The sequence below is a fragment of the Pseudopipra pipra genome, chromosome 16 (assembly GCF_036250125.1).
Source record: "Pseudopipra pipra isolate bDixPip1 chromosome 16, bDixPip1.hap1, whole genome shotgun sequence".
In the NCBI taxonomy this organism is placed as follows: Eukaryota; Metazoa; Chordata; class Aves; order Passeriformes; family Pipridae; genus Pseudopipra; species Pseudopipra pipra.
Genome location: NC_087564.1, coordinates 4,196,251 through 4,211,805, shown reverse-complemented (window position 1 = coordinate 4,211,805; position 15,555 = coordinate 4,196,251). Strand labels below are relative to the sequence as shown.

At 38.5% G+C, this 15,555-nt stretch overlaps 1 protein-coding gene across 43 annotated transcripts in view; it reads right to left on the bottom strand.

Moving 5' to 3' along the window:
• Positions 1-15,555, bottom strand: part of RBFOX1 (RNA binding fox-1 homolog 1) — a 1,150,020-nt gene that overhangs the window by 258,230 nt on the left and 876,235 nt on the right. For 3 of the 43 annotated variants that reach the window (XM_064672760.1, XM_064672776.1, XM_064672770.1), the window contains exon 1: positions 6,076-6,151. The exons of 33 other annotated variants lie outside the window; for them this stretch is intronic. Coding sequence is in view for 5 of the 10 variants with exons in the window: in XM_064672765.1 (XP_064528835.1) it covers positions 6,076-6,219 (144 nt within the window). In the remaining 5 variants the exon portion in view is untranslated. Of the gene's footprint in view, positions 1-302; positions 333-6,075; positions 6,473-15,555 lie in introns of those variants that run through there. 7 more of the 43 variants (XM_064672757.1, XM_064672764.1, XM_064672765.1 and 4 more) reach the window with 6 other exon arrangements.

Genomic DNA, 15,555 nt, shown 5'->3' with positions numbered 1-15,555 from the left:
GCGTGACTATGGTCAAAAAAAAAAAAAAAAATCTACACAAACTGAAATATCTACTGGCTGCCCTGAGAAAAACCCCTGCTTACATAACAACCACCACACACTTTCCTTGGCATGAAATAACACAGTACATAATTTTTTTCAGAAAATAACCACCCGTATACATTTAGCAAATATCAGTGAATAGGGACAACTTACGAATAGTTCCCAACAGCAAATCCAGCCATCACTTTTCACCTGAAGTGTTTGCAAACGTTCAAAGAGCCCAGTTATAAAAACGATGATTCTAAGCCAAAAATATTCACCTGCTTCTGCCACATGGAAGCTTTCTTTGCAACTGCTCTTGCTCTTATATTCCAAAGCAGCAAGTAACCTTCTTAACTGATTCTTCTGCTTCCTTGAGGGGTTTTTGTGTTTGGGGTTGTTTTTTTTTTTCGGTTGTCCCCCCCCTCCCTCCACTATTTAAAGAAGGGAGTACTTAACTAAAGCACCTCCTCTCGAAAGAGGCTGACCTTGTTTGACAACGCCGTGGTTAAATGCCCCAAACTAGCTCTTATTCAGAATGAGAACTGCTACAGCACTTGATCTCCAAGCCACTTCTCATTAGCCTCTGGAAAACAACAAAGCCGCTCTCGTGAGACAAAAGATACATAAACATGCAAAGTGGTCTTGAATCACAGGTGAAGTCTCAAATACCAGCGATGAAGTTTATTGGCGAATACCCAAGGAACTATTTACCCTAATGAAGACAAGCAGCACATCAAGACATCATTCCTTAAGTCCGCATTAACAGTACTTCTGGATGCAACAGCTGCGCTCCCACCTTTTGAGGACTGTTCCATTCATACACTAAAATTCCCTAAGAGTGCCACACTGCCCCCTTAGGTACAAACGCATCCACAGGATACTGTTTGTAGTGTGGTAGTTCCTCTTTTGCTTTAACGGGGCACTGTAATTTCTCTGACAGAGTACAGGTTTTTACCCTACACATATGAATAAACAAGCACTATGTTTCTCTTGGGGCAGCAGAGCTGGTTAAATGAATCAGAAACCCCTGAAAAGATTGCCTACCCTCAGTCCATCAGCTACTGGACAATTATTCAAGGCCCAGCTGTAAGAGAAACAGATGGTGAGTGAGCATTAGTACCGTGGACTTTTTTTCACTCATGCAGTCATAAGCAGAGGTTGTATGTTCTCACACGAAAATTGCCATGAAATAACAGACAGAGGAACAAAAACTGTGCAAAGACTCCAACAGATGCTTAAAATTTTCACGAGCTAAAAGTCAGATTAACCGATTTTACAGGAGAGCCCCAGAGTGAATGAGTACTATAAATGGACAAGGTAAAGAAAGGCAGTGTTCTCCTGATTAAACAGTGTCATCATAAACACCAGTTATTGAATGCAGCTAACACACCTGAACCTTTGAAGACTCGCTGAAGTATTAAATGCACAAACCAAATACTTAGAACTGTAACTGCAATGGTGGCATTCAGCAATTGATGTGCTTGTGCTCTATAAAAAAGTTAAACTGTATCCAGGAATTGTTTGAATTGTTCATCCATTTCAATTCTTTACACAATTTTAGCACCAAGATAATCTGTTCTAATCCTTATTCCATTATTGACACTATTGACTGCATCAATTGAAAATGCTACCAAATAAATCAACGTTGAATTAAGCCATGGAGAAAGAATGTGATAAAAAGTCTTTCAGACTCCTATAAATCATCAGATCCAGGAGCATGACATAAGTAACTGAGCGGGGAATTCAGCTTTTCTCCATAGTCGTAATGCTTAAGGCCCAAATAAAATTACACTAATTTACCATGTAAGCAGTAATGGAATAGCTGGGGTAGAGATGGAGGGTTTGTTGGTTTTTGCTTTGTTTTCATGGTGGATTCCTTTCATCATTGATATGAGAGCTGTACCATGAACTACTTTGTTAAAGACAGAAAAGGTTGATATTGAAGTTTCAGTTCAATTGTTTTCGATCTGTGAATGTCCACTATGAGCAATTGCTCCATTTAAGAGGAATTACCCTTTGTACAAACCACTTCACTATTTAAAACAAAGCACATCTATCATCATTAAACAGAAAAAAAAATTACCAATTTGAAAATAATGACAGCAGCACTGTACACTGTGCCATGGGATATTATGGGATGTTTCAAAACAATGTTACTTTACTCAGAAAATACCAACTAAATAACCCTATGTCAAGGAAAACATATATCATAAGATAACACCAATTAACAGAACTAAGCTCCATTGATATCAGCTAAATCCCAATTTAAAGTGGTCAACATTTTGCTGCAAAAATTACTTCATGCCAGCATTTGATGGAAGCTCGCAGTCAGAAATTGTTTTTTGCATTCATGTGTCATATTAAGGAAAAGAAGAGAAAATAGATGCATTCAGCTGTTTCTAACACCATAAAATATTACCAAGTGACAGGGTGCACTACAAATCCAAGTTCCCTTTTCCTGTCTCTTTAAATATTGACACTGGGGAAAATTCAGACCCAAAAGCTTCTGCACTTCTCCCAGTTCACCCTGTCCTTATAATGACGCAGTAAAAACTTCCACCTCAAACCCAGACATTCTCCTTCTGTTCTTTGCTGCCACCAATACAGTCATTTTGGTTTTAATGTTGTTTGAAAACTCACTCTGGATTTCTATAGTTGGAAGCATCTTGAAAAGGGAATGTCCAAATAATTTCAGACCATTTCAAAAAGCTTAACTAACTCAGAAACATTCTTCAGTTAATCTACAACATGACCTAGGCCTTTGTTCTTTATTCATTTTCAACTTTATTTGCAACAGTTAAACTCAAAATCTTTTTAGGTAAAGCCTACTGTATGCACAAATTGTTTAAAAAAAAAATTCAATTCCACACTGAACTCTTAAAATGTTATATACATGTATAAACTGGAAGATAGCAGAGCAAATATTAAAGTTTCTAACCCTGGAAAAAGTAGTTGAGCACTCCTGTGGTACCCTGTGGAAAACAATTCATCCATTCATATCAAACCAACTGACCAAGCAATGTGAGTTTTGTAGGTAAATAATGGTCAATTTTAAATGACTACTAAAACACAGATTTTCCCCAAAGACTAATAGAGCTCCACAGAAAACCACTCTCCTCACGGTTATGAGGATAAATAAATATTTACTGACAGAGAGACTGGCTTGCCCATCTTGAGAAGAACGTAATGCCTTTCACAGTCTTTCAGGAAAGACATATATCCAATTATAAAAACTACACATGACAGAATGCTGGTGTATTTAGCAGGTACACACAAAAATAAGAATAATTCTTTCCATAAATTCTAAATAGGTGGTAAAGTTTAACAACTGAGAGAGAGCTCCGTTGTAATACAGATGTCTGAGCTCATTTTAATTGAGGTGCAAGTGAGCAGACGTATCTGAAGTGCAATTTTTAGAGAAAAAAATACTTGATAGGTTCACATAATGTCTATATACTGCTGGTAACAGGTTCCACAGGCAGGGGGGATTCACTAGTTATTGAGTTGCCACATAAAGCTTTTATGTTACCTGTATTCAAGATCAATAGACAACTTGATAGAGTGGGAAAAAACATTTACAGTTTCAGTGAAATGGTGGTATTTGCACTCAACATACAAAACAGGTATTTCTCTGGGTTTGCTATAAATTATCAGATATGGGAAAAAGAGAAAAATAACCCAAGTAGACTGTTCTGGTAAAAGTTTATTAATGTTTTTCGAAAATATGAAGCACTCCTTATCCTCTACTGTTTAAAAGCAGAACCACGTTACATTAAAGCTTTGCAGGTAATGTCAACTCAGTCCTATCTGCCTGAATAATTCTGAGATAAAGTAACATTGTTTCTAAAGAAATACTTAACCAAATACACAAAATAATAGATTATATCTGAATTAGGAAGATGATTATCTGGCTCTCTAGGAATTCAGAATAACTAAAACTCCAAGCCAGCAACCAAAAGAAGCAACAAGCACAGAATTTTGAACCTGCCACAATTTTCATCACAAATTTAGAAGACTTTTCAACCTATTCTATAATCTTGATTAGTAGAGGCAGAATGATTTTAAACTGACAACAGGATTAAGGAGATGAGAAAGCAAACACTTTAAAAAAAAAAATACTTGGAGTGTGGCAGTTAATCCACTTAAAGAGTTAAAAATTATCCGCGAGATCCAGCGCTTTGTAAAGTGCATTAGCAATCACTTCTCATCTTTCTCCCGAATGGAAGGGATGCAATTGAATTCACTGGTTTAAAGTATTCATTAGAGTTGCCCAGTTTCTTACACCTCAAAGCAGTGCCATGCCATAGGTGGGTTTGCATAATGATACTGCAATAGCTCACCGAGGAGGGGGATTATAGCACCCAACCCCAGCCCTGGGTTATCCTTTATCTGCTCCTTGCGTGGCCACGTTGACCTCTCACCTTCATTCCCATTTTTCCTTTCAAAAGCCCCGTCTTGAACGTACAAATTGCTGTTTGACAAACTCAAAAGAACAAATCCAACAAAAAGCAGGAGTACATTTTATACATAACCACTAAGTGCTCAAGTCACGCTGGCTCATTACAGCTGATCCATAAATGTCATTTCCAAAACATATCCAGAACACAGGACTACCGAGAACGTGCATTTTAGTCATGACATGCAAATTATTTCAATTTCAATTCAAATACATCATATTTATCCGATGCAAACTTTAATTGCAGACATATGAATGCCTCCCACATACATGTATAATCTAGGGCGTATGCAAGAATCTTTTATTATGCACTCCCATGCTGGAAGTCAGAAAGGGTTTATACTACACTATACGAGAAAAAAATAGCTACAGAAGGGTTTATAACCTGAAAATATTGGAGTTTTCTTCTTTCAGCAGTAATAGAAAACAAATGTTCTGAAATCAAAACAAGCCTTAAATCTATTTTATCTGATCTTCAGGAACAGAAAGAAATACCGTAAAACATCTTTCAGGCATTTGTAAATATAGAAATAAAGTTAGAGACTGTCTCAAGGAAGTCAATATGAACATAAACTATTGTAGTGGAACTTGGAAGAAATGTCCCTATTTGTTACACTAGGCACAAGAATTTTTTCCCCCTCAAGTTTCAACAGAAGTAACAGAATAAACAGGATTAGTCATTTTTGCATGATAACATATTTCTGTCTTGGCTCTACACACTTACTAGATGACTCTGTAATGGTGGACTCAGTTATAAAACAGAGGAGTAGAATACAAAGATGATTTCAAAATACTAGTTTCAAAATAATGTGTTATTATCCAGTTATTTCATGTTATAGAAAAGAGGGAGACACCAAATATTAAATAATTTAAGGAGGAGAATACTTAAAAAAAGACCCTACAAGCAAAAATGAAATTAAATTTAAAAAAATAATTAATTAAAAAGGGACCAGAAATTGGTATTGTTTTGCTGATACCCAAACATTCTTTTAAACCCAGTCCAATATACTTCAGTGACAGAAGTACTAATTCTGCACAGATACAGCTTTATAAATAATTTTTTCTTTTTTTTTTTTTTTTCTCTGAACTAAAAATCAGCTTGATTTTAATCAGCAGCATGTTTCAACACAGACTTAAAATTCCTGGCTTCAAAGAAGGCTTAAACAAAATTGCCATTGGGCACATTTACATTAGAAGTATAATTTATGCCTGCAAGTGAATAAAGAGCAGTCCTTTATGGTTGAAACTCTGCTACAGTATCCACGAGAAACACAGTCAAAGTACCGTGTTAAATATCTATAAACAGCATCAATAGAGACGTTGCAAAAAAACCCCAAAAATAATAGAAGAAAAACCCCAACACACCAACACCCCCCTCAAAATATACATATATATATATGCAAAGGCTCGATGTCCTATTAAAACAATTTTCTACTCACTCTCACATTCTTAAGTGCAGGCACAACACTCGCTCCACACAGTGGGAGACATTTATACAGTCTATTCACACGGAAAATACCTCCCCGGCTGCAAATCCCCCAAACGACGCTGACAAAGCAGGCACTACAGGAAAGGCAAAAGTTAAGCAAACTTACCTGCTGTAAGTACATAAAAGTCAAGGCACAGGAGAGCTGGGGACACATGCCCACATTCGGCAGTGCCACGCAGGTTGCACCCGTAAGGGGATGCTGCATGGTGTTGCTCTGAAGTCTACGTAGAACAAGTGAGGGGGCTTGCATGCAAGCACGTTTGCCCTATCTTGTCACTACCCTTTTTTTTTTTTTCCTCTTCTTCTTCTGATTATTTAAATAAGAAACAGGGTTTCTCGACTGCCTTTTCCTCCCCAGCGCTAAACCCCCTACATTCGTTTGTCAGCTAAGGCAACTTGGTAGATTTAAACTACGGGTTTTTTTCACCGAGAGGAAAAAAAGAAGACACAGTCTGCAGCCTATTGATGAGCAAATGGAACTTCCTCAATGACAGAGAGAGCTGAAGCTTGTCTCACAACAGTAGCTGCTGACTAGGGGAGAGAGAGGGAGAGAGAGAGAGAGAGAGAGACTCAGTGAGGCTCAGTCGGCTGGTGCTGATGCTGCACAGCTTCTCATTTGTCAAATGGGTCCTAGGGCAGGGTCTTTACCACTCACCAAAATTCAAATACTGCATTTTAAAAATCCCTGGAGAGGATAGGGAAGGAGAGAAAGTGAGAGCGCTGCATCACAGGCATCCATGAGATCTGGGCAATTAGTGTCATTGCCCAGCTGGGACTGAACGCCTGTTATGATTCTGCACGCACACAGACACACTCACACACTTCTTTTTTTTCCCCTCCCAGGACTCACACCTGACATAAAAAGGGCTTTCCCCTTCTAAGAACAAAAGTATGGAGCACAAAGTAGGAAAGGGAAAGAATCTTGGCTAGCCAAGAGGATTCCAGCAAACACACAGTGCTATAGCAAACGAGCATTTTTAAAATACAAATTAATTTTATACCTACATTTCATTCACTATCTAGTTGCCCAGAGGAGCCTACAAAAGCATTACAGTGAAGCTGTGCAAGAGCTGTGTAACCACTGCAGCAGAAACACTGGGAATGAAACAAAATTCTATGGCACACTGTGTCTACTTCACTTGGGGGGAGGGGAGCAGGCTTGGATAAAAACTGTATCTTAAAATTGGTCTAAAGCCCATCTCATCTAAAATTACAAATTTATTTGACAGCTAGTCAATCTATTATCAAGGACTGCCCTATCAGGTTACATGGAAAAATTACATTTGCAATTTTCAGAATGTTTACTTTTTACTTTGAGAACGATACCTCAAATTAGTATTCCACTCTTGCCAGCTTTTTCTTCCCCCCTCCCTTTATTTTATGGAGTAATAATTATTCATTAGTAGATCTAGTTAGTCTTTATGTAATAAAGTAGGATGTGACCTGCAAATCAAATAATTTATATTACAGCTTGTCCTTGAGGTCCTATATTACAGGTCTTTTTTTTTCCCTTAGATACAACTCAAGTATAACAGAAGATACTACTATTTTTAATTAGAATTTGACAAATGAATCAAATATTAATTCTTCAGAAAAGAAGGTCAAACCTCAGAGTACCACCTGAGGTTTTGAAGGGGTTCCTTTTAAAAGGACTCTGCAGAAGATTTTAACATCACCTATTTTATAGGTTATCTAATTCCCACAAAAACACATCTTAGATCAGGATTTTAACATTAACAACAACAACCAAATAACCCACATTCAAGAGAAGTCTATTTCATCAACAGCATAACTGACTTGATTAAAGATCTACCCTTAAAAACAAATAATAGTCCCCGCTTAACTGGAAACAGAATCAAAACATGTCACTGCAACTCAGGTGCTGTATTAAAAAAAAAAAAAAAAAATCTTTTTCATTGTACATGTGCACACACATACCTGCACCCACACAAGCCTCAGAGACTGATTTAGATCCACTAAGTCTTCTTCATGCAAAACTGAACATTTTCCAGCAGAATCAGTTATTACGTAATTTTTCTTCCTCAAAAGGAGTCAATGCAAGAAAACCAACGTATTTAGAACTCAATAATCGACACCAACACAATCATGCACAAACTTACAATACAGGAATTGGGTTTGGCTTAGGAAACATCCATGTTTTTGCAGTTTATCATGGGCTCATCTACTAGAACAGCCCAAATTACTTAATCACAAAAAAACCCACCAAAAAAAAACCAACCCTGAAACCACCAACCAAAAGAGCCCACATGCCACAGAGCAGGAACAAGCAAGAAGGAGGAGAAATGAACCCTCTCTGTGCCCTTTCTCCTTTTTTCTTTCTTTCTCTGTGCCCTAAGCAGTCTCCTGTTCTGACAGGAGTATGTCATGCTTTTCTTCATTCTTTTTTTTTTTCTTCCCTAGCACAGAAAGGTTGTTATTCTGCAAATGCCCTAAGCTGAGAGAAGTTTCCCTTCAGTTCGTTTTCATAGGAAACACCATAAATAATACATGGTGCCTTAACAAGACCTTATCAGAATGTTTAATGAAAAACAAATACGTTATGTAAGGAGGCAAATAACCAACTCCTTCCACATTATGTCAAAATCAAAGGCATCATGCTTCCTGGCCAAACGGTTTGGAACTATATAAGTCTATCCAATTTCCCAAAGTGAAGTTCTGGAACATGATGTTGGTCAAGCAAAGCTTCTTCTGTCTATTGCACTATTTTACAGATAAAAGGACATCCATAAAACAGATTAAACTCTTAAAAGCAGTGTGTTGAACAATTACTTCAAGAAAATTTAGCAGTGTAAATGGAGTTAATAGTAATTGTAAAAGGAAATTTCTCATTGGCCTTTTATCCTTAAATTGCACACAATTCAAAGTCAGAAAAATATGACCCACAAATACTATGGATTGCTTACATTTACATATTCATGTTATAAAAACAAGAACATCAGTGTTTTCACTGTCCAAATCATCTGTACACAGAGAAGCAATAAACATACATAATTCAGTAGTGTAAGAGACCTAAAAAGGAAACACAATTCTTTAGGCTGATATATGCTACTTCAAGACATGCAGGGGAAAGTCATTACCAATTTTCATCCCTTCCAAGGATAACTTGTCATTATGTCTAAATAGAAAAAAAGGTAACGAAATGTGTTTTATTTTTATAAATACAAAATCAATGTCTCTTCTTTAAAGCCATTTCCTTGTTTATACACACTCTTCCACCTACCCCAGCCCATTAATCACAACCACATTCCAAGTTATGGCTATATATACCATAAGTACCCCCTCAGATTTGCCAAAGGGACATGAATGACTGTACACAACCTGACCTTCCCTCCTCGTGCACAGACAGAGCCTCACTGCAGCTGCACAGACAGCACAGACCCCATCAACACCTCATCTGCAAATTGTTAACAACTGGATTTCTGCCTTGTCCTGTAGCCATCAGGGTGTGCACTTGCAAAGCCACTTCACCCCCAGCACAGGACATCTCAGTGCTGCCCTGTTGGGTCAGGAACTGAACTCACCCCACACTCAGCTGCTGCTGCCATCAAGTACATATCAATTAATAACAAATACAGATGTTTATCAAAACTACGAGAAGCTACTCATCTATGCCATCCAAATCAGCCTTAGTGAGAGTTCAACCAGGAGTGTTCTAGGAAATAAAACCTTCCTCCACAAACAAATTCTGGATCCATCTGAGGTGCAATATCTACTATACCACCATGGGAGGCAACACTCTCTCTTCCAACCTGTTTGGGTTGCCCATGTCATGGTTTATGGCACAGACAGAGATCTTGCACTCTCCCCATACGCAGTGAAAATGCCATTTAAGAAACACCAACAGCAAAGTTCTGATCAGTCTTGAGTATGCAATTAAAAACATGAAATCAAAGAAGCTCTGAAGCAAAATAAAAAGAAACAACAGCATTTCCCACACAGCTGACATACAAATCCCAACCCACTTTCTTTTACAATGCATTTGTTTAATTAGTATAACATTTAAAACCATCCGCTCGGTTTGTTGTGATCTGGGAGTCAACTTCTGCTTCTCAGAACTTAAGCTCAAATTTCCTATTTCCAAACCTTTGACCCAGAAGTTAACCTTTAGACTCACCACAGCAGACTGTCTAATCAAACCTTTTCCATCAAGCAAAAGATCTGAAACACATCACTTGCAAGACCACACACCATTTTACACTTCAGACTTGTCTCAGTACTACAGTACTCAGTATCTACACTTAGAAATCTGCACTTATGGAAAGCACACAGTATTATAAAGACTGCATGCCTACAGATATCAAGCATTAAAAAAAAAAATCATGACTGCATATTAAATTAAACCATGTGATGAATGTGTTTTCATCTCGACTTTATAAAGTGGTGGATGTGGTACAAAAATAATTCAGGCAAGTGGTATAGAATCTAATAGTAGTGCAGTCCCTTCTCTAAACACTCCTTATCTAACACCACATGAAAAAAGAGCTCCTAGGCACTTCAAAACAGGAAAAGAAGCACAATGTAAGTTTAAAAATAGAACACATCAGTAACATATTTTGATCAATTACTGTCAATTATCAGTATCTCTGCCTTTATTTCAGTGTTCTGTTTTCTGTATATGTACCATGGGTTTTTTTTTTTTTAAATAAATTGCAGAACTATCCCAGATGTTTTTAAATAATTTGCTTTGTCAAAAATATTTTTAAAAAAGGGGGTTCCCTCCATTCTTATAAATCAATAGCCAACATCTCATTCTTCCAGTGATACTTTGTTGTCATAAATATTCCTGTGTCTAATATAAGGTTTCTGTTAAGACTGCTGTCCTTTGCTAGGGTTTTGCACAAGATCCAGACATTTCAGAGGCTCATTCTTACCTCAGGCAAGTAAGAATCACCAATTTTCTGTTTCTATTAAGCAGGGTGTTACTCCCATGGACTTCTCCAGTATTTCCTACCCAACCTCTCCAAAGCCTCAGTAGCACAGTTAACCTCTCCAGCACCACTTCGTATATTTAACATTCACTCCGTGGATTTTTCACAACAGAAGAAGCCAAGAGCCTTTATTCCCATCCATGGGCGGGGGTGGGGGAAGGCAACAAAACAAAGAAAATGTTCTGCCCTTAAATAGTTAGAGACGCTGGCGAACAGAACGTGTAGGTGGGATTTCCCAGTCCGTGGGCATTCCGTGGGAAGCCGGGGGGGCGGCGGGGGGAGGGATGGGAAGGAGTCCGGCCTAACGAGGTGATGGTGGCTCAGTTTAGTGCGGGTTTACAGCGTCTCTTGACCGAGCCGCGGGTTGGGGACTGTCCCCCGCAGAGCCACGGCCGGGAGCGCTCCCGATGCCGCTCCCGATGCCGGTCCCATTCCCGGTCCCGCTCCGCCGTTCCGGGCGCTCCATCTAGCGGAGACGCGGCTCATTCCAGCCGCTCCGGCCGCCACCGACCTGCTCCGCCACTCCCGCACTTCCCAAAGGGAACAAACACGGGTTTCCCGAGGACACTCGTGTCCCCAAAGCCCCTGCCCACCCCCGGCCACAGCAGCGCGCTGGAGGCGGCTCCAAAGCGCATTAAATTCCTTTGGGATCACCACCGTCACTCCTCTCTTCTCTGCCTTCCCATCCACTTTTTATGCTACATTGGCACCAAGACTCGGTGGCCAGGGGTTGGAAAGGCTGATGCCTGAAGCAGCAGAAGCACTGGGAAAGCATTCCTCACCCAGTGGCACCACTGCCAGGGCAAAGGGAGCTGTGTGGGAAGCAGTGGGTCCAGCAGCCCTGATTTTAGGGAGGTTTAAGATGATGCGCAAGGAAAAAAAAAAAAATTAACAAAGCATCCTCATCTAAACTATTACCTGCAGAGTATAGACTTGGGAAAAGCAGGGAAGGAGGCAGAACCAAGCAGGTGAAATGGAAATTGGGGCAGCAAAATACTCTGTCAATCCCACTCCCGCCTCACTTGGCACAAAGGTGGTATGGACACTTCCACATTTCTTTTTCAGGAGCACAGGGTGCTCACACCCACCATGCTCTACTCTCACAACAACAAATAAACTTTTTCAAACAGGTATGTTTAGAGATTGTTCAAGTCTGACACATTGGTACAAGCCTGTGTCACATAAAAACCCCTTTGACACAAGTGTCCATCGACAATAATTACCATTTAGGAACTATAATAATTATCATTTAGGTTATTCTTTATATTGCAATTCTAGCAAGAAGGCAAGTGTGTCATGTGTAGTATTGCCCTATAAGATTTTTGCGGAATTCCAGCTGAGAAGACATGACAGTCTGACCATTAGAAAATGAACTCTGAATTAAAATTAAAAAAGTCCTGTTTGACCTGAAGTGATGAAGCCTGTGGCCACTTGTGGCAGTTTCTCAAGTATGACATAAGATAAAGAATATTTGAATAGTAAAGACATACTACTTATATATCAGTCAGATTTGTTTTTATACAAAATTCTGTTTTCTTTATATAGACACAAGTCACTTGCAGTACTATAACCTCTGTTTTGCTCACAACGAATACAATTAAACTAGAATTTTCACACCAATTCATTAATCCACACAAGTTTGCCCCACTTTTTTTGCTCCTTAATTTGCACCACCACATCTCACACTTTGCTGCTGCTATGAAAGCACATGGAAAGAATTTAACTTGAAGGGCAAAATAAGCAGCTGGAGCATATGAATTTAGAGCCTGTTTTCACATGAGAGTAATAAAAGTTAAAAAAACAAAAATACCACCAAATGTAATTATAAGAATACATAGTGGGGCAGCATAAACATATCTTGCTGAATAAAGTTTTTGTGAAATATTATTAATCTCTTGAAAATTAAAAGAATGTCAAATCTCAGAAGGGGAATAAATGATAGATTAATTATGCTATTATGTAAAGGTTGCATCTTTTCTCTGTGGGAATTAAATTAACTGGACATCAGCACAGTTTCCTTCTACAATGAAACCACTTCTCCTTTTAATATTCTGTCTGGAGCTGGATATCTCATATATTCTGCCTGAATCTAAATTCACCATACTAAGTCCTCAATGCAGCAACTCATTTTAATGTATAACACCTAAATATTAACATGCTCATGTATTGAACCAAGAAATCCTCCATTAGCTGCAGCTGAATCCTGAAGTCTCCACTTCTCCTGCCCTTTGCTTACAGTCTGCCCACTCCCCAGAGCATCTGATCCCCCCAGTGGGAAGAACAACACCTCCACAACTCCCTTGAGAACTTCATCTACGAACAAAACTCAAAATATTCCCCACCCTTTTGGCCCTACCCCATAAGATGGGCTAATTTAGTTCAATGACTCCTCAAAATCCAGCCCTTTCATCTCCAGCTCTTCCTTGTGGCTTTCCATCTGACTTTTAACTAAAACAATTCAAAACTCTTATGGCCCAAGCCCAACAGGTTCTAGTTAAATACCCTTCTTCATCCAAAGAAATAAAGATGTGACTCAAAAGAACTAAAACTGAGGGGTTTGTAGCTTTGAACTTCAGTTTATACTGAAGCACCTCCAAGGGTTTGCAAAGTAGGCAGCAGTACACTCTCCAAAAATACCAGACCAGAAGAAAGATGTCTGATGCCACGACCCAATCCCACTCCTGTGCCAGACTCCGGAGAAGAGTTAGTTGGTTTGGTTTGGGGGGAATTTGGTTGGGTTTTTTTTTGTTTGGTTGGTTTTTTTTATCTTAAGATTTTTGGCTTTCTATAACCCTTGCAGAATGAGATGCTTTGGCATAGAGGGAGTTTTGCCTACGAAGCTGCCTATACAGGCCTGCTCACTTATTTTGAAGCAGGGACAGAAGCCCTGTGTGAGAAAGCCCAGTTTTATATCCAGGGTCAATATTGTGTCCATTCCTTTTATTCCAGTTTACTCCATCAGCTGATTTTAAAAACAGCAGTTGCTTTTTTCCAACCATATCATCCCCTGAACCCTCCAAGGATCCTCTCCAGGCTACACTGTTCCATCAGTGTAACCTCTATCAGGCCTGTCCATGAGTCCAGCATCACACCTCCCTCCTCTCTTCACACTCTAATTGGTATTTTTTTATCTTTTCCTACTTCAATTGATAAGGTGTCACATTTAACACCTCTGAGTCTTCCTTCTCCTCAGCTAATAGCTAGAGTCTGAGAATTCATCTACAACACTTTCTAGAAGTTGTTTGCTTTCATCAGTGCTAATCAACTCTGCCTTGTTAGGATGGCCATCCTTCCCCTCTCCTACTTGGAACTCCTTCCTCTCTGATCTTCTTTAATGCAATGAAATTCACACTGGAAACACTGATTTCACTCTCCTGTGCTGCTTTTTGGCACTATCACCACTTCTGCTTTCAGCATAAAGGTCAAGTTTCTCATCCTCCAGGGTTCAGACCATTCAAGACTCAGCACTAAAATCTAGTCCTGTTGAACATTTACACAGAGATTACCTCACATTCCTCCCTTTCTCCAAGACCCCTCTCAACTTTCTACTTCAGGCATCCACAACCAGAGTCCCCCACACTCTGCTCAAGCATCAAACTATATTTCATTTTGGGCAGGACCTTCACCCCTGACTTTCAAGAATCTTCCAGTTATGGACACAAATATTCAAACAAATAAAAACATATAAATTAAATATTTTTTTATTCTAACTACGATTAGTCCAGTCCTAAAAAGTCTTACTTGTGGGGTTTTTTACAGGAGAGAATCCTTGCCTCAAATTACAAGTAGCAAAACATCAGAGAGATCAGTTCCCATTTTTACTTTTCACTCGATACTCACAAAACATCTCATCCTTACAAACCCATTCATATTCATGTACTTTGAAGAGGAGAAAAATAGCAAAATTCCCTTTGAAATGTTTTTTATGCACTTAAATAACACTTCCTTGTTGCTCTTCCTGAATTAGCCTGTTGAAACTACTCTCTACAGCTGAGATGCTGTGGGTGTAGCTGTTCCTTTAAGATTTATAATTTGGTAATGAAATTCAAAATCATTTAAAGATAAAATTTAGCAACATCAAATTTTTAACACTATAATTAAAAATTATTACAAGTATTTGAATTAAAGAAACTGTCACAGAAAATGGAAAATAAATTACTCTTAAAATTAACCTTTTTTTCCTGTACCTGAATTGGTTATGCAGTTTCTAACTTCTTTTTATGGAGTGCCTCCAAAGACTCTCAGATTAAAATATAAATTTGAAAGACACAAACCAAAGAGGCTTGGTTTTGTCTTAATTCTGACTATATAAAAATTGAAAAAGTATTCTCTCATAGCTTTGATATTTTGTCAGAAAAGTATACCTTCCTTTTCCATATCTCAGTATAATATCCACACAGCATGATTTATATTAATACAAATATTATTATATTTATCATTAAACCCACATAGAATAATACCAAAACTCAGAAAAAAAAAAAGCCAACAAAAACCCAACAAGACCACAGGAAAGAGATCTAAAATGGGATAAATGGGATTATAAATAACTGCTTTTATTTGAATACAGTCTTTTTTGCAAACCTGAACAATACATGAAATTCAGCTACTCAAAAGCACTGTCAGAGAACATCAGTGAG